This window comes from Anas acuta, chromosome 2 (assembly GCF_963932015.1).
Source record: "Anas acuta chromosome 2, bAnaAcu1.1, whole genome shotgun sequence".
NCBI lineage: Eukaryota > Metazoa > Chordata > Aves > Anseriformes > Anatidae > Anas > Anas acuta.
Window position 1 is genome coordinate 73,658,985 of NC_088980.1, and position 25,622 is coordinate 73,684,606.

The following is a 25,622-nucleotide window of genomic DNA, read 5'->3' on the forward strand; positions in this document are numbered from 1 at the left end:
CATTTCTGGAAATCAGCCATACTCTTTTATGCAAACAAGATTTCTTCAGGATGCTTTTGGAAAGACCAAAGATAGCAATGAATGGCCCTTGTGATGCCTAGTCATTGCTCTGCAGCCTTTGTAACATTTTGAATAGGGTTTCCACACAGTCCTGACAAGTTGTCCTTTGAGAATCAGAGAGGTGCTTTTCTAGTTATCCTTCCCTTCCCTTCCCTTCCCTTCCCTTCCCTTCCCTTCCCTTCCCTTCCCTTCCCTTCCCTTCCCTTCCCTTCCCTTCCCTTCCCTTCCCTTCCCTTCCCTTCCCTTCCCTTCCCTTCCCTTCCCTTCCCTTCCCTTCCCTTCCCTTCCCTTCCCTTCCCTTCCCTTCCCTTCCCTTCCCTTCCCTTCCCTTCCCTTCCCTTCCCTTCCCTTCCCTTCCCTTCCCTTCCCTTCCCTTCCCTTCCCTTCCCTTCCCTTCCCTTCCCTTCCCTTCCCTTCCCTTCCCTTTCCCCCTTTCCCCCTTTCCCCCTATCCCCCTTTCCCCCTTTCCCATTTCCCCTTTTCTCCTTTCAAAAAAAGCCAAGATGTGCACAGGCAGACAAAATTCAAGCATCATGTCCAAACCTTAATTAATTTAACTTCCATTAAAAATACTTTTCAATCATTCCCCAACAGTACTGACTCCCACTATGAGTAGGAAATGGTATGATAAAACATATCTTTAGCTAAACAGTTCTTCTAAACAACAAAAAAGGTAAATTAAGGGAGTATCAACACTTTAAAAATAAAACCAACTTACCGCTGATATCATAAGACACTTGAGAATGATATTTTATTTGCCAATATCAGAATAAAAACTGTACACATTCTAAAACTTATTTGTATTTCTTTTATATGGGGGCCTTATCCTCTATAAGGATATTTATGTCATATTAAAATTTAAAACATACTATTCGTTTGACTAAGACCATTCCCATGTGTTTTTATTGCCTAGCATACAGAGGTTTATTTCTCTAAATTGCTTTCACAGTCACTCTGTCATCAGTAGTAAACAAATGAGAGACAGGAAAACTGAAGCACAATAACCTTACAAAATATGAATCCACCACTTCACCTAATTGCTTTGATTCCGTAAAGTATAATCTTACCAACTAATTATACAGCTTTTTTACTTAAATGTTGAAGTAACTATAAGCCATCCATCCTTTCTTGAAGCTTATTTTAAGAATTGGAAACATGCCACAACTGTCCTTTTGGCTAGCTCAAAATGGTCTAATACTTGATGCATTAAGGCTTAGCCCATCAAGGATGAATGTACAGAGTTGTCTTTTTACTTATCAAGTGTAGAGAAAGGCTGCCAGTTGCCTTCTGAACTACCAGTTCTGTTCTGAATCAAGATGCATGCCTACAGATAAGCAGCTTTTATCCACTCTTCTCTGTTCAAAGGCAATGTTTTGTTATATCAAATTTTCATTTAATTACTTACATATTGTTACTATGATACGAAAAGTACATTCTGCTTCATTCTTTGACTTATTTTTTCTGGCTTTGGCATGAATCAAGTTTTGCAATTAAACAGGTATTTCAATATGTACAAACAAGTTCTGTTAGTTCATCAGTACACCAGTACATCTGGGTGATGAACAGATTGAGAGCATCCCTGCAGAGAAGAATTTGGGGGTGTTGGTGGATGAAAAGCTCAACATGAGCCAACAATTGGCTCTTGCCAATTTGGCCAGAAAGCAAGCTATATCCTGGGCTGCATAGAAACACATGTAACTAGCATGTCAAGGAAGGATTTTCCCCTTCTACTCTGCCCAGGTGAGACCCCAGCACAAGAGAGAGACATGGACCTGTTGGAGCAGGTCCAGAGTGGGACCACAAAGATCATTAGAGTCGTGGAGCACCTCTTCTATGAAGAGTCATTGAGAGAGTTGGGATTGTTTAGCTGAGATAAGAGAAGGCTCTGGGAAGACCTTAATGCATCCTTCCAATACATAAAGGAGGCCTACAGGAAAGATGGGGAGAAACACTCTTTAGCAGGGAGTGTTGTGATGGTTTTAAACTGAAAGAGGATAGGTTCAGATTTGATATAAGGTCGAAATTCTTCATTTTGAGGGTGGTGAGGAACTGGAACAGGTTGCCCAGAGAGACTGTGGATGTCCCATCCCTGGAAGTGTTCAAGGCCAGGTTGGGTATGACCTTGAACTAGTGCCACAGGGGCTGGAACTAGTTGATCTTTAAGGCCCTTTCCAACTCAAACCATTCTGTGATTCTATGACTCTGTACTTCTATGACATGATTTTACCGTCAGTAATGAAACATGCACAGCAATGCAGAAAAGTCAGCATGCCTAATGAGGAGTCAGGCAAGACATATATAAAATAGTTTTTGAAACAAATTTATATGAATAAAATCATTGAAATACATTTTTTCTTCTAGTTACCAAGAAAATATCAATTTTTGAAGTCTCTCAGTTTTCTGAAATGTGGGCCAATAGATACCTGCAGGTCAAACAACTCTGACAGAAATACATAGTATGTAGAGGTTTCCCCTTTGTTACACAGGCATCTCATTACTGTGAGACATGCAAGGTGGGGGTTCCCCACTGAATATGTTCAAAAGCACAGGTTCTAAATAAAAAATTCCATGTTCAGCAGGATAGTTACTGAGAGGTGTTTTTCATCACCAGAAAGTGATATCCTATCCAAGCCTGCCTGTCTTCTTAAAGGACCCTCAATGAGATGAAGGTGTTCCATGATGTTTTTTTTTTTTTTCGTTTTTTTTTTTCCAAGCTTGTAATTTATTATTTATCAGTGCAGCTACTTCAAAGTATTAATAATATATGCTCTCCCACTTCTGCTGTGAAATCTCTTCAGCTTACCTGAGTTCAGAAAATAAATGCAAACTTCATTCTGTGACAATGAATGTCTTCTTATTCGATAAGGTATTCTATAGCATTACCTGTTTGGTATAAGCACTTTGTGAAACTGTAGTCCTGATGAGATGCAAAAAGATTTAGCCAGTAGCAATCAGTGTTAATAGACCTTCTGTCCCCTTTCTAAGCTTGCAATTGGACTTTCTGGCTTTGTTGACCAATGATGAAAAGCGTGATACTGGAGGTCTCAATTCCCACTGTGAGCAGTGAGATCTATAGGTCTTGTTAGGCCTGAACTGTAAAGTCATATTTTTCACATAAATTAAAATTCTGCATCAGTATCCTTTTAGCTCAAGTGAATAACAAACTAAATTTCCTGGAAGGTAGTTACTTTGAATCACTGCAATGTTTTCAAAAAGCAAAACTAAAAATCACATTCACGATATTAGAAATAAAATTTATAGACAGCTTTTTTTTTTTTTCTTTTAATTATTTTTGTCTAGCTGCAATTAGCCATGAGTCTTTGCAAATTCCAGGCACACTATACACCATCTCATGTACCAAGTGGGATGGGCTAAGTAAATCACTGTTGATCAGGATTTTCACTTTCACTGCTCTGATTAAGAAGCAGTCCTTAGTTTATGAGAATATAAATGTCGGTAACAGCTGAAAAAAAAGGAAATGTTTCATGTAACTGTCTGCCTTAATCAAAGTTGTTCCAGTACAATGGAGTCCCCACGCTGACGTTTCAGCCTGTAAGCCATGCTAAACATTTATTACCTTCAATATCAACATGAACCTCCAATATTCTCTTCTGTTTTGTTGAGAGTCCCTGCTATAATTCATCTTCTGTGATACTTGATATAATAGAAAGAAAAGATTTTAAACCTTATTAGTGTGCAAAGCAGAGGACAAGCTTGGTCTCCTGTGGTTTTTTTGCTCCTTCATAGCAACAATTGGACAAAGACATCACAGCTACAGTGCACGCATGAAATGAGATCTCAAGCCTACCTTCTTCAAAGAGGAAGATGTATTCCACAATTCCTGTTTCATGAAAACTGACATATGTGAGGCTTGTGTGGTTCTTTGAAACATGGTACTAGATGAAGACATACAATGAAACAGAAAATGACTAAAGCCCCTGACTGCAAAGGAAGTCAAATGTACAACTGAAAATCAGACACAGGAAAGAACATTGGGCCCAAGGAACTTGCCAATGTGCTGGTTTTTTTTTCCATTTCCAGGAAGATGTATTATTTCCTCTTGTGCCTGTGACACCATTCCAACGGCAGGAGACTGAGCTGAAAGGAGGGGACAGATTGCAACAGTAGGTGGTCTACCAAACACTGAGGATGAGGACAGTGGGAACATTATTTCAGAGAAACCCTCTGATGGTGGATGCTTGTGGACCAGAGCTGGAGTACCTCACAAGTGTTATGACAGGATGTGAAAATACACAAGGAGTCAACAGTGACTGTAGTCCATGTGAGTTATGGCAAAATAAGGTAAGTCTGGGCAGAGGCTTGGGGGTGAAATTTAGCCTGGGAGGCAAAACGCTAAAGTTAAGGGTATCCAGAGTAACATAGTGTGAAATTGTCTCATTATATACAGTCAGGGAAAGAAAGGTGGAAAGGCAAAGCTTTAATGCCTAGCTGAGACAAAGGTGTAAGGTGCAAGGATTCATATTACCAGAAAGTAAAGACACTTGCTAAAGAATGGATGTCTGTAAAGGTTGTAAGATCATTTCATCCACAGGAAAAACAGGGTTCATAAAGTTTAAAAACTTTCCTATGGTCATTGTGATTCTAGCTTAAGCATTTATGAAATTTACAGGTGCAGAAAAACACACAGTTGAAGGAAAAAAAAAAAAAAAGCTAAAGCACGTTGTTCAGATAAAGTGTGAAGTCACCTGAATTCTGCATTCTGCACTAAAGAATGCTACAGAAGATGATAGTAGTCAAGCAGAAAATGCAGAAACAGTAAATCAAACAAAATACAATTTAGGGTACAGTAAAGAGGAGAAAAAAATACAATAAAGACATAGGCTTAGAATGGGAACTAGTATGTGTAGCTTTAATGCCTAATGCTAAACAAAAGTATCAGCATAATATGCGTGCTAGAAATCTGAAGTAAAGAGGGAGATCAGTCAGGCAGCGTAGTATCAAGGAGCAAACTATGCATGAAAGGCAAAATAGACCTTATCAATGGAGGAAAGGTAGCTGTTAAAGGAAGTTCTACATCAAATAAGACTTAAAGAAGTTAACATTATTACCACTAGCTAGTCAGGAGAATTTCTGTATTTCATCTAAATTTTGCAGCAAACATAATGAGTTTAAATTCAATATCTGTGCAGGAACGATAAGAGAAAAAATTACATGATAGTCGTCCCCAGTTAAATAAAGTAAAGGGGGATGATAAATAAAATTGAGGGATATTGCTGCAAAAAATCTGAATGGGAGAACCGAGAGAGTTAAATCACTGCAGGTGGTGTGGATGCTATTTAGGGACAACATTTTGAAGACCTACAGCAAATGCGCAACACCCATTAAAAAACAAGTCAGTAAGGATAAATAACATAGCTAATAAAATGAAGAACACATCTTTCAAAGAAATGAAGTTGTGGCTCAGGGAGGACAATGGAAAGAGCCATAAAATCTTCTTTATCTATAAAAACAGAACAAAGAAGACCATAAACGAGTTTGAATAAATCTCTAGAAAACAAGCTAATAATTGTCTTTTAAAGACAACTGAAAGCAAAAGCCTGAGAGGAATTGCGTAAAGCCAGCCTAAAATCAAGATTCAAAAGAAGCACTCAGAGAAGAGAAGATCATGAGTGTAAAGCTTAATACACTGTGTGTGTGTGTGTGTTGTGTGTGTGTGTGTGTTCAGTGTAGAAAAGCTGGGGAATTTTTCTATCCTGGAAATCTTTAGGGGAGATTCATGAGAGAAGGTTAGATTAGCTATACAAGTATACAACAGACAAATCATTGGTATTCACTGCTATATGCCCAAGAGCCTGAAGGATGAAATAAGTGAACTATTATGATGGGTAATATCTTGCTTCAAACCACTGTGACACATGAAGACTTGGAGATGCTAACATAACACTGACTTTTCAGTGTTCAGAAGTCTTTTTTTTTTTTTTTCAAAGATTTTCAGGGAGTGCTAAAGAATGAAAGATGGATATGCCTGACACGCAGGACAACATAGTACGACCAGAATTAATGGACTCACAGATAATAACCCCTATTGAAGAAAACTCAACACAGCTATTCTAAATAAAGGTCATGTTTTGCAACATTTTCTGAATTATTTGAAGAGGTCAATATGCAGGTGGGGATGCAGGTGGGGAAATTCAAAGGAAATTCAAAGGAAATGAGAGAAAGCTGTTTTTTGTGGAATATATGTTTAATCTGTGGAACTCACTAGCATAGAATGTTGTGGACTCTGAAATTTTACATGAGTTACAAAGCAACTGGGCAACTTGATGTAAAAAAAATCCATTGAGGGTTGTTAAATATAGTAAATACCTTGAGCACTGTGTGCAGTTTGGGGCACCAAAAAGGACATAAAACTATTAGAGAGCGTCCACATGAGGGCCACAAAGATGTTGAAGGATCTGGAGGGAAAGATGTATGAAGAGCTGCTGAAATCCCTTACTTTGTTCAGCCCAGAGTAGAGAAGGCTGACGGGAGGCCTCATGGCGGCCTGCAGCTTCTTCACAAGGGGAGCAGAGGGGCAGGCGCTGAGCTCTGCTCTCTGGGGACAGCGACAGGACCCGAGGGAACGGCATGGAGCTGGGACAGGGGAGGGTCAGGCTGGGGGTTAGGGAAAGGGTCTGCACCCAGAGGGTGGCTGGGCACTGGGACAGGCTCCCCAGGGCAGTGGTCACAGCACTGAGCCTGACAGAGTTCAAGAAGTGTTTGGACAATACTCTCAGACACAGGGTCTGATTTTTGGGTGGTCCTGCCTGAAGCCAGGGGTAAGACTCAATGATCTGTGTGGTCCCTTCCAACTTGCAACATTCTATGGTTTTGTGATTCTAAGACATCATCTAGACTAAACCTGTAAGAAACTGAGGAGATTTTCTGGATTATTATTATGTGTTTGGTCTGTTCTTATATGTATCCTCCAGATATCATTGTAAGAGACTGAAGACCGGGACACATGGACCTTAGTCTTTGCATGGTCATTCTTCCATTCCTGCAGAAATGCAGTATATTTTCATAATGAGGGTAGGAAGGGTAAGAACTTTCTTTTATATGAAAGAAAACTGAAATTTTGGATATGGTCTGGTACCTAGGAAGCATCTGTAATACATGAAGTGGAATAACAATTCATGTGCAAGAAAAGAGCTACAAATTAAAAAGCAGCCTTGATCTTACTGTAAATTCATGCTAATGTTCTAACATTATTGCAACAACTTTTTGCAGCTAATTGTTTTGGTATAGTTATCAAAGTTTATGCTTGATTAGTGTCTGCATTTCAAAGATACAGAACATACAAAACTTCAGTGAATTGAAGGAGAACAGTAAGTGACAATCCTTTTGCTAATTACACACAGACTACGAAACTCTTTAAATTAGCATATTTCTGAAAAGCCTCATTTAAAGTAATTGATATGGAACGCTATAAATTGCCATGGAAGATTGCTATTTTGAGGGTGTAAGTATTTTCAAGGACAGACATAATCCTCTTGGCCAAGACATATGAAAAATCTGTGCTTGTTTATCATAATGCTTGGCATGAGGCAGTTCTCCTCTGTTTTTTGCACCTGGAGGTATCAGGTTATAACCTTTTGTCATTTGAAGAGGATCATCCAGTTTCCCTTTACAAAATATTACTTCCCAAATCTCTTTTAAAGTATAAAGGAAATGAACTCTCAGACTGAGTCTGATCCTACAGAATGATGATATATTTCCTTTTAAACATTAAAAACTGATACTCTCAAGTGTAACTTTGTATTATTAAAAAAACAAACAAACAAACAAACAAAACAAAACAAAACAAAACAAAACAAAACAAAACAAAACAAAACAAAAACCAACAGTATATTCTGATTGTTTTCACCACATACTTTTCTTCTTCCTGGAACTCAGGTCCTTATCTAAAGGATTTTTGACATTAATACTTTCACTCATGCTTATTTTGAAAATTAATGCATTTGGAATACAACATACTCTTAGGAAATCGGGGTGGGTTGTCATTGACATCTGTGAGAGTTATGTTTACAGTGGTGGTTCCTGCTAGTCCTCCCAGCTGTCCTCCCATATCCTTGGCTTGGATGAGAACTTGATATTGTTCTTTAACTTCTCTGTCCATATTTGGTAAAGCTGTTCTTATTACACCTAAGAGACGGGAAAGAGAAAGAACAAGTAAACAAATGACTGTGATTGTAACCTATTACATTTTAATATTGGATCTCTTAAGACCAGGAATGTCTCTTTTCATAAAGGGTTGATAGAAGAACAGTTCACAATGGAACACACAAATCACTTGGGCATTTCAAAGGTGTACTCCTAACCTATTCAAACCATTTGAAATGACTGCTATGCCATTTTGAGCAGGACATAAATGGCTGACAGAGCATAGTGCATTTTTGCTAGGGATGTGAATGGTGTGAGTGTAGGTTCACCACAACAGGACCAAAGAATGCTGTATTGTGCAGAGTAGGGTGGTGTAGGAAGAGATGCCAATGTATTTCAGAGTCTGAAACTTCCATCGTTTCAAACCAGTCACCTGCCATCACAGTCAAGCTACTCTAGGCCAAGAAAATATTCCTTCTGTACAAAAAGACATCTTAATTAGAAGATTCTCCTTTTTCTTGAGAAGGTCTTCTTGATACAGCACATAGATGCAGTGAAAACTTTCAGACTTTCTTTAAAGAAATTTAATCAAAATATCATAGGAATGAACTACTTAGATGACTCTCAGTCTTTCATGACTTTGGACATCTGGTGGCTCAATACATATGCCATAGTATCCCTCCTGATATGTTAAGAAGGTATAAAAGAAAAGGAAGCATTATAGAGAGAAAAAGGTAGTACTGATCATATGATTAGCTTATGAGATTGTGAAAAGTTTGAGGCACTTGTGTTTTTCTCTTAAAACCTACTGTAGCAGTATTTGATATTTTTTGTCAAAAATTTTTAAGTGCATATTACATTGCAAAATGCAAATTACATATTTTATTGTAAATACTACATTGCAAAATTTAGCAATAGTCTTCAGAAAACATCTAGGTTCAGATTGGTGCAGGTAGCATGTGCAATTAAAAATATATTAATTGGAAGCATTCTCCTCCTCTGAATTACTATTATTTTAGAAAACACTATTTTCTAGTATTATCCTGTTTCATTTTAAAAGCATTTCCTCTCCCACGGTGTTATAATGGATCTTGAATGCTAAGAAACAAACTTGACACCTCATTCTTATTTTTCTGTCAACTGACTGCTGCTATGTTAACAAGAATAGGAATTGCCAGCTTATAGTATTTGTTCAGAGCCTAAGAATAACTTTGACCCAAATTTGCTCTTTATGGAACTTGTTACAATCTTCTATTAAATTGAATTGTATAATGATTTCCATTCTCTCCACTTTTAACTCTTTTAATAACAACAGTTAATAATAACGACTATTTTCCACCTCAGCATGGCACTTACTGTACTGCATATATCTAGAATATGACTAGCAAATACTTAATAATTAGATAGAGCAACTCTATTCTTTTGAGAAAACAATCAGTAGTTTTCATCGTTTTGTTTGAGAAAGAAATCTTGAATTGTAAACTCCAAACTGTAAAAACTTGTTCATATGCATATTTGTAAAATTTGAGTAGCATACTGAAAAACTTAGTGGTATCATAATAAGCATCATGAATATAGCAGAACCATTAAGAATTCATGTGGAAAGTGATATTAATAAAAAAACTTTTTGTAGATAAGATGAACATTACTATGTCGAATCTCTTAATTAATATTTTTTGTATTGTGGAGAGTGTACATTCCACAGTATTTTACAACATCCCTGGTATGCTCTGCTAAGGAGCCTAGAACTGTGAGAATTAAAGATTTTCCTTGTTATACTAGCAAAACAGAATAACAGCAAATGGAAAACATTGAAAATGGGCAGATAGTGTGTTGTGAGCAGGTGATGAAGGTCGCCTGACTTTTATACAAGTTTTAGATGCAGATGAGTGGCTTTCTCAGTTTGAAATATTCCTGATGATTTTCAGAAAATGAAGAATTGACTATCATTCTTACAGTAAAGTTCCCAGTCACTCACTATTTATTCCTGTCTAGCAGTATAAAGGTATTCAATATTTTTTCTGTAAGAAGTCTTTGTCTCCAGAAAAAAACAACAAGAATAATTGTCATGTCTAACAGTTCATAGGCAATTTTCCCTTCTGTACCTACTCTATTACGAAAGCATAGCTAAAAAAAAAAAAAAGTGAAAAAAGCTATTTCTACCAAAATCATCAGCTAATATCGATTGGATAAAGATGATTTAAAGTTATGTAACCACAACAAAAGAGAAGAATAAAATGGAGATGAAATCCATAAGAAATAAAAGACTACAGATTTTGGTATTCCAACTGCAGCTTCACAAAGAATAACTAAACTTTAAACTAAAGGGTTATTCTAATATAGAAGTGATATGTGAAGAACACATGACAGTGTTTTAAATGTTTTAAAATCCTTCCATCTTAAGATTTTGCAGTAAAGACCGTTCAGCTACAGAACTGACTTTTACTTTCTCTCTTTGAAAAACCATTATCAAATCCACAGAAAAACTGCTTCTCAATGTAGCTGCTGAAAACTGAAAATAATAAGCATGTTACCTCAGCCAGAAGATACACTCTGCAAAGTCACTGAGCCATAATTCAACAACAGATGATTCACTTATGTGGAAAAGAAAAAACAGGTTTTGTGAATAACCTCTTGAATAACTATTAATGATAATAGTTCTACTGAAACCAGTTTGGATTTCAGGAATGTAACTGAGGTCAGAATATGGACCAGAATGAACAAGCCTAAGACAGAACTTCAGACATCCATAAGAATACATGTATTGACCTTATAAACACATTGGAAAATTGCGTGGAAAGAAGGTTGGGAAAAAGATGTTTGAGTAACAGAATAGAAAGTACAGAAGAAAGATTGCCTGAAGAGAAGTGTTTTATGTTAAAGAAACCTCACAGTTTCTTTAAATATCAGGTGAGCAATCTCATAGCATAGGAAAGTAACCCCCACATATGAGATTTGAGGCCTCAAAATACGCCACTCCAACAGCTCCTCTCCAGCTGGGACTGTAATGCATTTAACCTTCCTGCAAGAGCAATAAAAACTAGCTCTCCCGCTTTCACATAGTTGTGCTTACCTTCAGCAGATCACTGCAGAAAATGAGGTCAATAAAACAAATGAGTAAAAAGGCAGCTGTGACATTCAGTCACAGTTTAGAGACTATTTCTAGATTAATATCAGAATAAATTATCTATCAAGAATGACTTGAGACAGGACCACATGTAAAGTCATGTGCATGCCAAACACAATCTTAATTTCACATATAAAAACTTGGTCAGCATTTTGACCATTACCACTGTGCAATGAGATCTTGAAATAGTACAAATTTCTACAAATTCATCAGTTTTTGTGTGGTAGTACTAAAAAGTAAACAATGGTTGAAACTGTTTGGAAAGGAATAAAGAACAAAAGAGAAATCATTAAACCATTTTAGACATCGATATGAGCTGCCTTTTTGAACACTGTGTACACATTCTCATCCTTTGATTTTGAAAAGGATAGAGAAGAACTGGGGAAAGCCCAGAGGAAGCGGAGAATCAATGTTATGGAATGGATTCTGTTTAAAGAATTCTTCATTCTGGAAAAGAGACATCCAGGGGAGAATACAGTATGGGTTATGGAGTCATGGGGAACTTCAAAATAATAAATAAGAATTAACGGTTCACTGTCTCTTGCAATGTAAGAAGTGCATTACAATGTAAGGAGAATGTATGAAACCAGTTAAGAGGTGTCTGATTTCAAAGAAGCATGAGGAGCTGTTTTTTTCATTCAAGAAAACGTTTTCTGTGGATTTTCTAGATGCTGGATGTGCAGATATGATGCACTTGGACAAGTTAACTCTACTGGAAAATAAACAAGTTATGGAGGAAGATTCCTTTCAGAATTTTCAGTTACATGGACACTGCTAATCGCCCAGGATTTCTTGAAGGAGAAATTGATGGAGACTACAAGAGTAGTCTCCATCTCAGTCTCTCAGTCTCAGTCATCTCAGTCTCTCAGTCCAGAGACTACAAGAGTAGTCAGAGGATACTCTTGTAGTAGTCAAAGGTAAATACTTTTCCCTCCCCCAAGACACTTGAACAAGTCACATTTCAGTTTTAAAAGTGAAGTTGCTGTCTGCAAATTGCAACACAATCTCCTGCTAAATGGAGCATGTGACAAAGGAGAGGCATGTGCCTGTTGAGATAGTGCACTAATGGCCTGATATAGCTCTCACCTCCAAGCTATTGACTGATCAGGGAGGAATGCTCTTTAACACACAATCTGACATTTGAGTACAACAGGAAGGAGAAACTGTATTTGCTGAAAGCGGCATATGGACAGCTACCCCTGTAACACATTCCAGATGACACAGGTGCAGCATTCACCATGTACGTTATTGGTTCCTTAATTGCTAAATGTAGAAACAAGAATGGCATTTAAAAATATAGGAAAAGATATCTAACAGGTCTAGCAGCCTCTAAAATACTTTGGTCTATTAAAATGTATTATCCTTTCTGTTCACACATCCAGTAACCCCAGACAAACATACTATGCCCCAGGAAAACAGGCATGCAGGAGATGATTTAGCTGTTCCACAACCTCAAATTAGCTCTATACAGTAAAACAATCATTTCTAGAGAATTCCTGGCTGTAACTTTAGCAAGTAAAAATGGTGATAAAAAAGAGGAATGAAGACCTGAGATATAAAAGTGAATCATCAGGAAAAAATAAATAAATTAGAACACATGCAGTAGATAAAGCTTTAGCTATAAAGAAATGTTAAAGGATCAGAAAAAAAAAAAAAAAAGCTTGATGTATGCATATTTTAGATATTCCAGAATTAGTTGGAGGAGGGTGTTTCTTTTGATTCTACAACAGATTGCAGTCCATTCAAAAACAGTCAATAGCGAAAACGAAATTATGTGCAAAGTTTCTCCACTGGCTTTTGGCCATATCGGCACTGAACATTTTATTCACTAATACTGCCCACATGAATTGAAATCCAAAATTTAAATCTTCCATTGTTGCTGATAAGCTGCTTACCTGTCTTCGGATCAATGGAGAAGTAGGGTTGCCCCTGAAGAATGCTGTAGACCACTCTAGCACTGTTTCCATAGGTGGGATCATCAGCATCTGTAGCCTTGACTTGAAGCACATATGCACCTAAAAAGAAATATAGGTAATCAAGCTTTCAGTATAGTGCAGTCGGAGGGGATATTTCTGATACATTAGCCCTGTTGCTAACAGATTGTGTTCTAATTATTGTTCCACAGGAAACATAGTAAGAATAAAAGAGGAAGTTGTGTTTGGTTCCATGCTAATATCTGTCTAGTTAAAAAATGAGGCAAAATTGAAAGGAGAAGAAGACCAGTATCAGAAGATATTTATAATCAATTTCTGATGCATATATTATTTACAAAACATTTTTTACCTAACACATGCAAGATGAGACCTGGGAAAACAGAATACAGGATTTTGGAAAGCAGTAAGCCCCACAGTTTTTTGAAATGACAGACAGATGTCTGCACAGTCAGCTGTGCACGTAAAATATGTGATTTGTCTTTGGCGCAAATGTTTGTTCAAATGAATTTGCCAGTGAACCAATCTCTAAGTGCCTTAAAATAAAAAAATGAAAAACCTGTGATGCAGTCTCCTAAAGGTTAACTCTGCAGTGGTAGAATGCACAGTCACATTGCAGAATGTAAACAGGTATTTGGTTCAGTCAGTTGTCTTTGAAATCTGGAGTTCAGTTTTCTTCTCTTTCCAATACAACTCAGTAAGAAGCAAAAGCACCACGGAGACAGAACCTCCCCTGCATTGCACTGATACATTATGTTCAGTCTCAGTTATAGACCATGCCTAGTGGAATAATTTGCTTTATACTCTGACTTAGAGGGGACTCATGCCATAGAGAAAAAGAATTGCACATGAAGACAGAAAACTCACTTCAAGTGGCAATTGTCATACAGAAATGGACAATATCTGGAATATCTTGTTTGAATATCAGATATTACAATATCTGGAATATCTTGTCCCTCCTGCTGGTTGCTAAGCAATTTCCCTGGGTTTCCCCACTGCCCAATAATGAAAATAGTGTTCCAACTATATTCTTCAGCAAAATAAACAGCTATATATGTATGTATATATATGCTTTCCATTCTGCTTTGAAGAATGTTTTCCTATAAACATCTGTGCAAATGAAAGTTGGAATTTTTTTGTGAGTGGGAGGTAGAATGGCCTACCTAAGAAACAAAACAGGGAGGAAGGTTCTCCATACTTTTGTGTTAAGAAAAATTCTACCTTTGGAGACCATCTGACATTGTTTCAAGAATAATCATGGAATACTATATGGAATGCAGTTACTTCTCTCTAATGAAACTTGTATGTTTCGAAGGATGTTCATAATCTACAATTAATTCTAATGGACTTTTCCAAGTTTATTTCAGGGAGTGCTTTATTGAAAGATGCTCCATATGAAAGGTCCTATGACTTGGACAGAAAGGTAACTCCTAGCAAAGGTAAATGTTTGGAGGATTTTTCTTTCCTTTTTCCTCCACATCTCTCCATATGAGGATCAACACTGGTGCTGAAGGGTTTGCAACCAACATTGCCATAAATACTTGCTGCATGATGGCTAGTCATACAAGAAAGCTCTTGTTATTTATTTATTTTTTAATTAAATAACAAAGAAACAAAAAGTATTCCAATAGGTATGCTTTCTATCTCCCAAGAAGACATAGAAATGTAAGTGTTCTTTGACTAACAATCATTTTCAAAGCCAATAGATTGACTGTGTTTTTAAGCTGAAGGCAAGATTCATTAAAGTCAAATTATAAAAGAGAGAAAGATTGACAATGAATAAATGAATGGAAAATGCCACTGAAATCAGTTGGATTCAGTTAACCAAGTACTGGAGGTTACTCTCTTGATTTTCTGGATCTGAAAGCTGAGGAATGATACAGGTTGGAGAAGACTGCAGTCTGGGTACCATATAACAGCTCTTGAAGCAGTGTCTACTCAAAACTCTTATACTTAAATTTCTTAAGGTACATAACCATAATTGACTATGCACTAAATAGTTACCAGTGCACAAGCCCAGCCAGAGGCTGACTACATTCTTCCTACTGGGATGACAGGTAGCAGCTATTTAATATCTATTAGCATTCAGAATTAGAGTATCATAAAATGTCCTGAACTGGAAGGGACCCACAGGGATCGAGTCCAACTCCTTTTGATCTGATGGTTTCCAGCTGTTCTGTCCAGAAGGAGGATTCTGTGTAATAGGATCCTCCTCTCTCAGCTCTGTCTTCTGACTCAGAAATTTGGGGAGTCACAGCAATAACTGAGTTCTACTACAAAAAAACATGCTGGAGAAGGAAATGGTAGCTTTTATTTTTTTCCCCTTTTCCCTCAAAAAACAGCAGTGTGTTGTATGTACCACCTGTGAACCCTACCTGTTGTAAAGGAAAAGCAAGGCCTGTGCCTTTTGGAGAGATTACACTGACCAAACATGTCCTGCAGAGTTCTCTCACTGCACATGATGACATCTCACCTGGGTACATACACATGTAGTTGTCTTTCTTCATGGCTACAATATCTCACTACCTCTCCAACCTAAAAACCTCAGTCTAATTTTTCCTCCAAAAAGAAATGCTACTGTTTTACGTACCAGAAACCTTCTCCATACCTAACAAATTGTTCATCCACTGACTGCATTCACACCTTAGGCTGGTGAGTTTTCCTCCCCTCTCAGGTGGTGGAGGAAGGTATCATATTCCCAGGTGCTGAGGTCTGAACTAGAGCTGGGTGACCAAGTGCCCTAGCTGGCAAGTGTGTTGCTTCGGGACAACAGCCTGCACTTTTGCCAAAAAAGGTGGCACTGTCACATATTCCTAAGTCTAGCCTTTGGCCAGGACTTGTGTTTCTGATGCCATATTGGTTGCTGCTTCAGGGAGCTGCTGATTTTGTCTTCTGAATGCAAATTGACAAAATTTTATCATAATGTAACTAAGATCTTTGCTTTGCACCTTAAAGAAGGCACCATTCTGCATACGAGAACAAGACAGACAGACAAAGAATAACAAAAGCAAGAGCAGAAAGTTAAGATTTGTTGTAAGTGCACTTATTTTCCAAAGTGCTGAGCATGGAGAAACCTACCAAATTCAGTCAGGATTTAAAAACCTAATGTTTCTGGAAGACTAGCCACAACTTCTTCCCTCTTGCAGGTTATCAACAGAGAACTCACTGTAACGAAGCTCTCTCAAACACTTGAAACTCTGATAGAAATAGCAGACCTGTAACACAGACTGCTGGCCACCACCTCATGCAGACTAATCACTTGTTTTACCACTGACTGTTCATGTCAACTTGCTCTTGACAACTAATGTAGGCAGTTAAAAGGCTCCTAAAGTCAGGCAGTTAGGAAAATCTCACCTTAGATAACCAATACTTTTGTGCTTTAGGATATGTCACCTTTATGAATTTTGCTTTATAACAGCTCATTTGCATATTGAAAACAACATCCAATATTAATCTATATGGAGATTTTTTTTCTTTTTTAAAGAAGAATTTTTAAACCTAATATTGTACAGATTTTAAGATTGGAAAATAATATTATCTGATATATCAAAGCTGCAGTGAGGCAGAGTTTATTGCAAATGTGATACTGTTTTAAAGAAATTAAGAAGAAAGCACTGCCTCATAAGTACTTAAGCTTTTAGTTAAATAGTAATGCTTAATTTCTATTAATTTCAGTTACAAAAATTCACCTGTATTTATCAGTATAAGAACTCTGCTTTTAATCCTTAGAAGTTCAGTTCACGGAAGATAATTACAGTGTACTTTGAAGAGGACTGTCAGATATGTTAGTCTGCTAAGCTAGGTCATATTCAGAATGCAGATTTAGCTCTGGCAAAATTTGTGTGAAAATCGCTGCAGCTTATTTCTTATACAAAACTTATAAGAACTTTCTGCTTTCATATGAACTGTGTGATTTATTGATTTATTTTCAGAATTAGAGAGAAAATACCGACTCATTTATTTACTATTTTACTCCATTAAATCAATATTTAGAATAAATCTGATTTTGACTATATAGTTAAATTTCATTTCATTACTTTCATTATGAAAGAAACCAAGGTTTTCCAACCAAGATCTCTATTTAACAGATATATATATATAATCTTATTATGCCTACCTTATCAGGCACATGGTAGAGTATTTAAGTTCTATTCAGCTCTGTAATAAAAGATAACCCTCAACAAAATGCCATGTGTGATAAGATACATCAGTTTGACACTAGCTGCTAGCATAAATTGAATTCATAAATGTATTTCCTCCAGATGAAATAAAAGAAAAAAAAACTGTAACTGATTTAAGACTGAATGCATGTATCAACAACACTTCAAAATAAGAAAAACTATTACAAAGTATACTAAATAAAAACACAAAAAGAATGCCTCACTCAATAGGTTCATCTGCATCTCTTACATTCAAACTGTTTTAGGTAAGAAATGCTAAATAACATATTCAAGCAACATTTATTTTTCTTGTTATGATGGAAGAATTCACATATGAGTAAAGATTTTCACATATGAGGTCTTGAATGTGTTAGTGGGGAGATTTCTGATAGGCAAAGTTGGTAATTTTTCATAAATTTAATCCATATGGTGTCTGGAGACTGAAACAACAGATACAGCAGAAAACAAGCGTATCTGTTTTTGTCTATTCAAATCAAAGCCACAGTGGCTGGGAATGGATTTTGGAGCTCATCCTCTGTCCCATTTGTTTCTTAAGCCCTAGCAACAGCACCTGTTGATCGTATAACCAATAGTGTTTTTACAGAGCAGTGACCAGCTTCTCCTCTTTACAAAACCACCATGACAAACAAGTGACTTCATACTTCTGCAAAAAGATAAAAAATGATTGAAAGAATGTGAAAGCCAGAAGGAGCCAGGAGGTAAAAGCCACGGATAGTGGAGTTCATGCTCCCTATCACTTGACTTGTACAATGTAGGCAGTGACTTTCATTCCAGGCACCTTTGCAGCCAGGGGCTGGACACATGGAGCCTAGTAGTGCAGGCCTGCATTTGCAGTAATGCAAAGGTAGGCATGTGAAACACCACAGCTGAATCTATATCTATTTTTATACAAAAAAACTGTTGCAAGGTTAAGGAACTGAACAGCAGCCATCAGCCTGCCTGAAAATTCGGCAGGTGACTGATGGTCCCTGCAGAGACCATTTCGTAGCTGTCTAAAAAATATTAGTTTAGATATTTTCACATATATGTTCCAGGTAGCTCTACCTTACTATATAAAAGAAAGAGATGGAAATTTATAAACTAAGTTTTATTAGGGCAAACATTCCAATATTTCAGCTTGATACATATTTTAGCTTGATTCAGTATGCACTGAATATAAAAAATAAACTGTTTCACAGTGATAATACTTTCAACTGGATTTATTCATCTATCAGATCTTCTACAACAAACAGATAACATGCAAAGCGTATATTTTTATGAGAGGTCAAGTATTTTTACTTATTTAAATCTGCTGACAGTCATTTACTAACTTAAATACATATCTAATTTTCTGAACAGGTTTTCTGAAATTGGTTTTTCATCCTTTCTGTATTATCAAGTGTTGCCCATTGTATCTAACAAGCCTTCTATTTTATTGCAAAGCATAAAACCAATATATTTTTAAAATTAGACTCTAAAATCTAATTAGTTTTTCCAGGCAATAATATAGGACACTACAGCTGTAAATCTTTAATGCACAAACATAGTGACAGAGGATTGCATTTATTATAGCTCATGACATTTTAATTAAAATATGTACCTATATTACTATATGGAGCAATCATATGAACAAAAAATATAGTATTTTATTGTTTTAAATTACCTTAGATGATAAAAATACTTATATTTCTAATATCTGATATGCAATCAACAAATATTTGATGTAATGGATTATAAAATGTAGAAGAATGGAATGATGTGCTTAAGCAATAATTTATTTATGTTTTAGAAAGAAAAATAATGCTAAAGTGTTCACATGGCTCAAGGAAATGGTATGGAATGGTAATGAAGATTTTATTTTCTTTAAAATGATGTAGACAATATACAAGACTAAACCATATTTTTTGCAACAAGGACTTGACTTCTAAAACTGCTACTGAATTTTCTAATAGTCTTTTGTTACTAAAAATGCTACTTTGCCAAAATCAAAAGGATCTTTGAAAGAAAAACAGTATTGATTAAATCTCCTCCCATCAAAAAGTATTAAAAATTTTTAAAAAATCACAATTTCACATTTTCAAATTGCTTATGAATGACCAGTCAAAAATCACTTAAAACAAGTGCTCTATTCAGAAGATCAAACCATCTCCATTTTCAAAACAGAATATATAATTTATTGATGTTTTCCCAATTTCTTTTTTTTTTTTTTTTTTTATAAAAGAATAAAATATTGACCTTCTGTTCTCTTTCAGAAAGGAAAAATATTTTGCCATTACAAAAATGTAGTGGAACAGCTTGTTTGCTGTAGAGTTATTGTTGGCTTCCAAAAAAAAAAAATATAATCCAAACACATCAGAAACATTAATTTTCCTATATTTAGTTTGTTGAACTAATGAGCATGACCAAGAATTCACAAAATTCAATTGGGAATAGATAAACTGGTCATTATATTTAGTGTTGGTGTGGCCTTATGTTGAATATTGCATGCAGACCTCCACAATACAAAAAGGATGTTACTTAAAAGCATCCAGAGGAGGGCAAGAAAGGTGGTGAAAGGGCTGGAAGGCATTTCCTGTGAGGAGAGACTTGGGTTGTCTCCTCTGGAGAAGAGGAGGCTGAAAGGGCTCTCTGCAACTCCCTGAGGAGGGGAAGCACAGAGGAAGGTGCCAGTCTCTGCTCCTGGTCACTGATGGCAGGACAGCCAGGATCAGCACAAAGTTGTTCCAGGGGAGGGTCAGACTGGACATGAGGAAAATGTCTTTACCATAAGGGTGGTCAAACATTAGAACAGGCAAGGTGGTTGATGCCCTGTGTCTGTCAGTGTTCAATAGGAGTTTGAATAATGCCCTCAGTAATATATGCTTTAACTTTTGTCTAGCCCTGAAGAGTTCAGGCAGTTAGAGTAGGTGATCTTTGAAGGTCCCTTCCAACTGTCCTGTCCTGTCCTGTTCTATCCACTGCAGGGAAAAATGACAGGATTCAATGTTAGAAGAAGCCAACAGACTGCTATTTAGACAGGATTCTTGCAAATATATGTATATATATACACATATATACTATAAAGGCAATAGAATTGCAAAGACAAAGAAAAAAAGAGCTGGTGATATGTCAAGTCTTTTCTCATTATGATCAACTGTAACTGGGCCTGCAAATTCCAAAAAGTTTGATAATAAATGCTAAAAATTAATTATGAGTAACAGTGAATTAGTTTCAACATAAAGTGAAGGGGGCATGTGTTGAGGCTTTGAAAAGGCAAGGGGTCTGGATATGAGCAGTAAAGCTTAGGGGTAACTGAGAGGGTAAGGAATAGTGCAAGCTAGAGTAGGACTTCAGATCAGCTCCACTTTACCCATCTTGGCATGAAGGTGGGAAGGGACCCCTGCAGGTCACCTGCCTAGAGTAGGTGAAGTCAGAGCCAGATGCTCAGGGTCTTGTCGAGACAAATTTTGAATGTCTCCAACAACAGAGGTCCCCCAACTTTTTTTGGGTACTCCTGTGTACCCAAAATCATGTCAAGCAGATTCCTGAATGAGATAGTCTTCTTTTTGAAGTACGGGTTTCACTATACAATTTTCACAATTTGTATCAATCACTGTTTTTACTGTTGTTAGGAAGAAGCAAGTGTGAGACTTCTTAAGTGAAAAGACTCAGTTTCATACAATTTACTTTTTCTAATGAACATTTCTTATTACAAGTGATGGTTCCAATTTTCTTGGATCTAGCTCCTTTTCAATCTCATTTTCTTGTAGAGTTAGAAGACCCATCATAATATTGCTATACAGTCTCTTCCCTAACACATGTATGATTCTGTGGTTTTGTCACTCTGATGGGAGCTGTTGGTGTTTAGTACTTTTGAACAAAATCAGAAGATTGTGCAAACATTTTATATATGGGCAGGAAGAATGAGGAGCATTCCTGACAGCATAGGAACTCGCTACTTTGCACAATATTCTTCCTAAACAATTCCCTAAATAGCACCTTGGTAACCTGAACAATTCCCATGCACTTTTGACAATTCAAGTAAAAACCTAAGCAACGTCTATCTTATGTTTCCTTCTTACCAGTAAAACAAAACAAAACAAAAAAAAGTGAATTTATAACTCACTACTGCAATTCAGATCAGCAGATCCCCTGTCTCAATAAATGTTTCGCTGACCTGCCATTGTCAATGTTAACAAAGCTCCAGAACATGTAAAGAGAGATGCTGACATTGTCATTTTGGGGTTTATCTTTTATAGAAAAAAATTACCAATAATATGTTTTGAAGATAAACTCCTGAAGCTGACATCCACAAAAGTAAAGTGAGGGAGACTTATTTTACTTGGAAAGGCCACTTCCTAGTTTATGTATTCATGGCTGTGCAACCCCAATAATAACATAAGCTTGCTGGCACCATCAGTATCATGAATACTAGACACAATCAGGAAAGCACACTTTTCTCCTGTTTTGTACTCCAAACACCACTATGAACAAGTGTATTTTTTCTCTCAGCTGCCTGAAGTAGCCATGTCCACAAAAGTAATACTACCATTCCCTGTTTTAACTGATGAATAGAAGAAGCTTTTTTGCTAATACATTTGCTGTGCTGACAGCCAGAAGCTATTGCAAGTCAGCATAATCAAACCTATTTCTAGTATCTCTAGAATACCATTATTTTATTCACAGTGCCAACAGTCCAGGTAGTATGGAAGGTTGTTTTCAGGATAGTCTTTGTTAGGCTTACATACATACTCTGATTTCATCTGGAAAAGTGTTGTAAGTGTTGAGTTGTTTTTGTTTGTTTCTGGCAAATTGGAAGACATGGTCTTTTGAAGCAAGATTTTTTGTTTCTTCTTCCTTATGCAATAAATGCTTTATAAAGTAAAAATAAGAATTTAGAAAAAGATGTCACATTTTATTTCTCACAATTGCTTTGTCTCTCAGGTCTTTCTTGCAAATTAATTAAAAGGTCCCTTTCTCCAGGTCAACCCTGTCTCCCTCATGGATGACGGAGGGAAACTTACAGCTGTTTGTTGTTGTTGTTGTTTTGTTGTTTTCCCTCCAGGTAATTATTTAATAATTATTTAGCTTGGAAATCATCAAAGCAATTATTTTCTTTTCCCCTTCTTTTCCTAACCTCATCTGTTGGGGTCAGCTAGAGTTAAGCCACGAAGGGCAGACAATCTGGCTAAGCTAATAATGGTGCTGTTATCATTGCATATTTATTTAATTAATTTCTTTTTATTAATTTAGGCTATTTATTTATTTATAAAGACATCCAGCTGCTTACAGAGTCCCAGGGCTGTGATAATGTTTACAGAGGTTTCACTTCTGAAGCAAATGAGGAGCTTGAAATAGCAGCTAATAGGCTATACCCAATATGCACATAAAGGAGTAGCCTGGTAAAGCAACTTCTGGAAAAAATGCAGAAGGAGAGAAGCACAAGACCCAATTAACAAATAGCAAGCTTAATATACATCCATTTGAGAAATACATCTCTTGAGAGTGATTTTTTCTTTCCACTTTCAAGTGTGTGAATTGCTTTTCTCTTACCAGCATGACTGAAGTTCCTTTCATATGAAATCCAGCAAATAGAAAACTTACTTTTGACTTTTGCTTTTATCATTTTGACTACTCGGTAACTTTCTAGGCCATGACTTAAGAGGGACTTGGATGTAGGAGATAAAAATAACTAGTACACCTTCTAATAATGATAGCTATTCTGGGAGAATCCCTACAGTAGATGACTCTTCACTGGAAAAAAAAGATACTTTAGTTGGATTAGCTTACGTTTTGCAGGGAGGTTAGCTCTATTAGGGAAAGAACTTTCCTGATATCAGAATACTATGTCTGATCCAGAAAACTTCACCAACACTGTGTGAGTCTAGGTGTGTGCCCTTGGAAGTAAATATTTTCTTTAATATAATTATGAAACAAGAGATGTTAGACATATCTGGTGCACTGAAATCTCAAGGGCTTGAAGAAAAAGAGTCAACCCCAGAATAACAGTACAAAGAGTTGTTATTCATTCATTAATCTGTTAAGTGGTTTCAGCGTGATCAAAATATTTTTCAGATACAAATATTCAAAGAAAAGGCTAATTATTATGCTCACTTTGAATGAGGACAGTGATATACTGGAATTGATTCCTAGCTTTTTAATGCTAATGAAACTTGATGGTTTTCATGATGTTTAGCTGTAAAGCATTCATTATTATTATCGGCTGTGTGCCTTTCAACAGCATACTATCATTCCAGTGCCAGTTGAAAGAGTACCAGGAAAAGAAGCATTTTTAAGCAGTCCAGAAAATGGCATTCATTTTTCTCACTGAAGAGCTCCTTGGAGATTCTTAAGGTCTGGCAAGGATCTTGAAATGGCCCCAATAAATATATGTAAAAAATGGTGGACATCACATAAAGAATTCAAGAGAAAGTCTGTCATAACATACTTCCATTATTTTACTATTTGAAATTTTTCACTAGCTGGAATTTCACACATCAATTCTTCAAATGTCAAATGATTTATTCAGAATGTAGTAATAGGATAATTACAGCTTTATACAAGACAGAGGAAAAATTAGTGTGAAATAAATGTCATTCATATTGCATGTCAGTTAAAAGAACTTCAGTTTGATTCTCAGTAAATGTTCAGGTGGTTATTGGGGATGGTTTGTTTCATTTATTTTTACGAGGTGTTGGACATGGTTAGAAATAATTTAATTCAGTGTTCACCCAGGCATCCTTAAATGAATAAAGTTCAGTTGTATTCTAGAATTGCATGAAAAACCTTTTAGGTTTTGAATGACAGAAATAAATTTGTCAGGATCTGTCTTAATAGTTATGCACTTAGAAACAATTCTTCGTAACCAAATTCATGCTAATGTGGTGACATTTCAAGGAAAAAAGATTTGGAGATGATGATGATAGCACTTTTAAAATTTGTTTTGCCTATATCACATCTCTTCCTACCTACTTACAGTGTTGTGGCTAAATCACTCAAGAAGGATGCAGGGCAGTCTTTCATAAACTGTCGAATATGTTGACTTTTACCTTCAGATTTTTATGAGTTTACCTTTAGATTTTTTTTTCCTAGTTAAAATCTACAAATCTAAAGGCAAACTTGGATTAGAGACATGCTAACTTATAAAAAGAACCTCAGAATACAACACTGACTTGTACACAATCTAGTATACAATGTGATATTATGTGAAAGGTACTGATTTTTCCTTAATTTAATCTGTACAATGCTTTGAAGGCTTTCTTGCTACTACAAGATCAAAGGATCCATAGAATTTTACTCTACACATTTACTAGCATTAAAATTTAAAACATCATCTGATCCATTTGGTAATTTAACTTATAATTTCTACAGTATTCTACATAGCATCCAACATCAACATTCAACTACCGTCAACAATGGCAACTAACCTTCAGCAGTGATGGGGAAAGTAACCCACAAACCAATGGTACTGAAGGACATGGGTCTGCCTATAGGGGGTTCAGACCTTGGAATGGCATGGATGTTGTTGGGCCCCACCAAGGGTTCTCCTCATGTAAACTCATTTGTAAGAAAAAAATAAATGAGGAATTGCTAATCTAAGTGACAGCATGGTCAGCTTGCAGCACAAACAGTATTTCAGAGAAAAGGTGAAAGAAACCCATTATTTGAAAACACTCAGGATAACATGCCCCCGTGTAACATCCTGATCTGATTCGTAGCAGGGATTGGTTTAAATCCTGAAATACAATTATACCCCTTCCAAATATATCTTTCAGTATAATAGCTTACTATAATATAATAGGTCTTCCTAAAACACAGGTAATGGACTAATTTCCCTTTCTCCGGGGATGGGGTAAGGAGTAATGAACTGAACATACAGCAAGGGACACAGAGATTTTTGGTGGATGAGCAGAGACAGCTTGCATAGGGCTGCCTGTGGTGACCCTTAGCTGGGCTTTCCATTACCTCTCAGAAATCCCATCCCTGTTGTAGGAATGACCCATCCACACATAACAATACAAAGTGATGTTAACCTCAAATTTCCTTGGTAATTTGCAGCAGTTTAGTGGCCTTTGCCCAGACAGCTGAACCACCACTGCAGCAGAAATTCCTGAGAGATGTGGAACAAACAGCTGGCAGCAGAACGCAGTGAAGGCATTCAGGTTAAGCATTCAATCTTCATACTGAGCCCTAATGCTAATAGTAAGCAAGTTGTTGTTATTATTATTATTAATATTATTGTTATGACTAGAGGGACTTAGA

The 25,622-nt window shown here is 36.5% G+C and overlaps 1 protein-coding gene and 1 long non-coding RNA gene across 5 annotated transcripts in view; one reads left to right on the top strand and one right to left on the bottom strand.

Moving 5' to 3' along the window:
- LOC137850618 (uncharacterized) overlaps positions 1 to 7,601 on the top strand; it is a 38,187-nt gene extending 30,586 nt beyond the window's left edge. The window contains exons 2-3 of the long non-coding RNA XR_011092681.1: positions 4,102 to 4,362; positions 6,993 to 7,601. This is a non-coding gene — a long non-coding RNA (uncharacterized lncRNA). The remainder of the gene's footprint in view (positions 1 to 4,101; positions 4,363 to 6,992) is intronic.
- Positions 1 to 25,622, bottom strand: part of CDH12 (cadherin 12) — a 579,148-nt gene that overhangs the window by 59,963 nt on the left and 493,563 nt on the right. For all 4 annotated transcript variants that reach the window (XM_068670857.1, XM_068670854.1, XM_068670856.1 and 1 more), the window contains 2 exons: positions 13,186 to 13,305; positions 8,038 to 8,205 (listed from right to left, as the gene is read on the bottom strand). In XM_068670857.1, the coding sequence (XP_068526958.1) occupies positions 8,038 to 8,205; positions 13,186 to 13,305 (288 nt within the window). The remainder of the gene's footprint in view (positions 1 to 8,037; positions 8,206 to 13,185; positions 13,306 to 25,622) is intronic.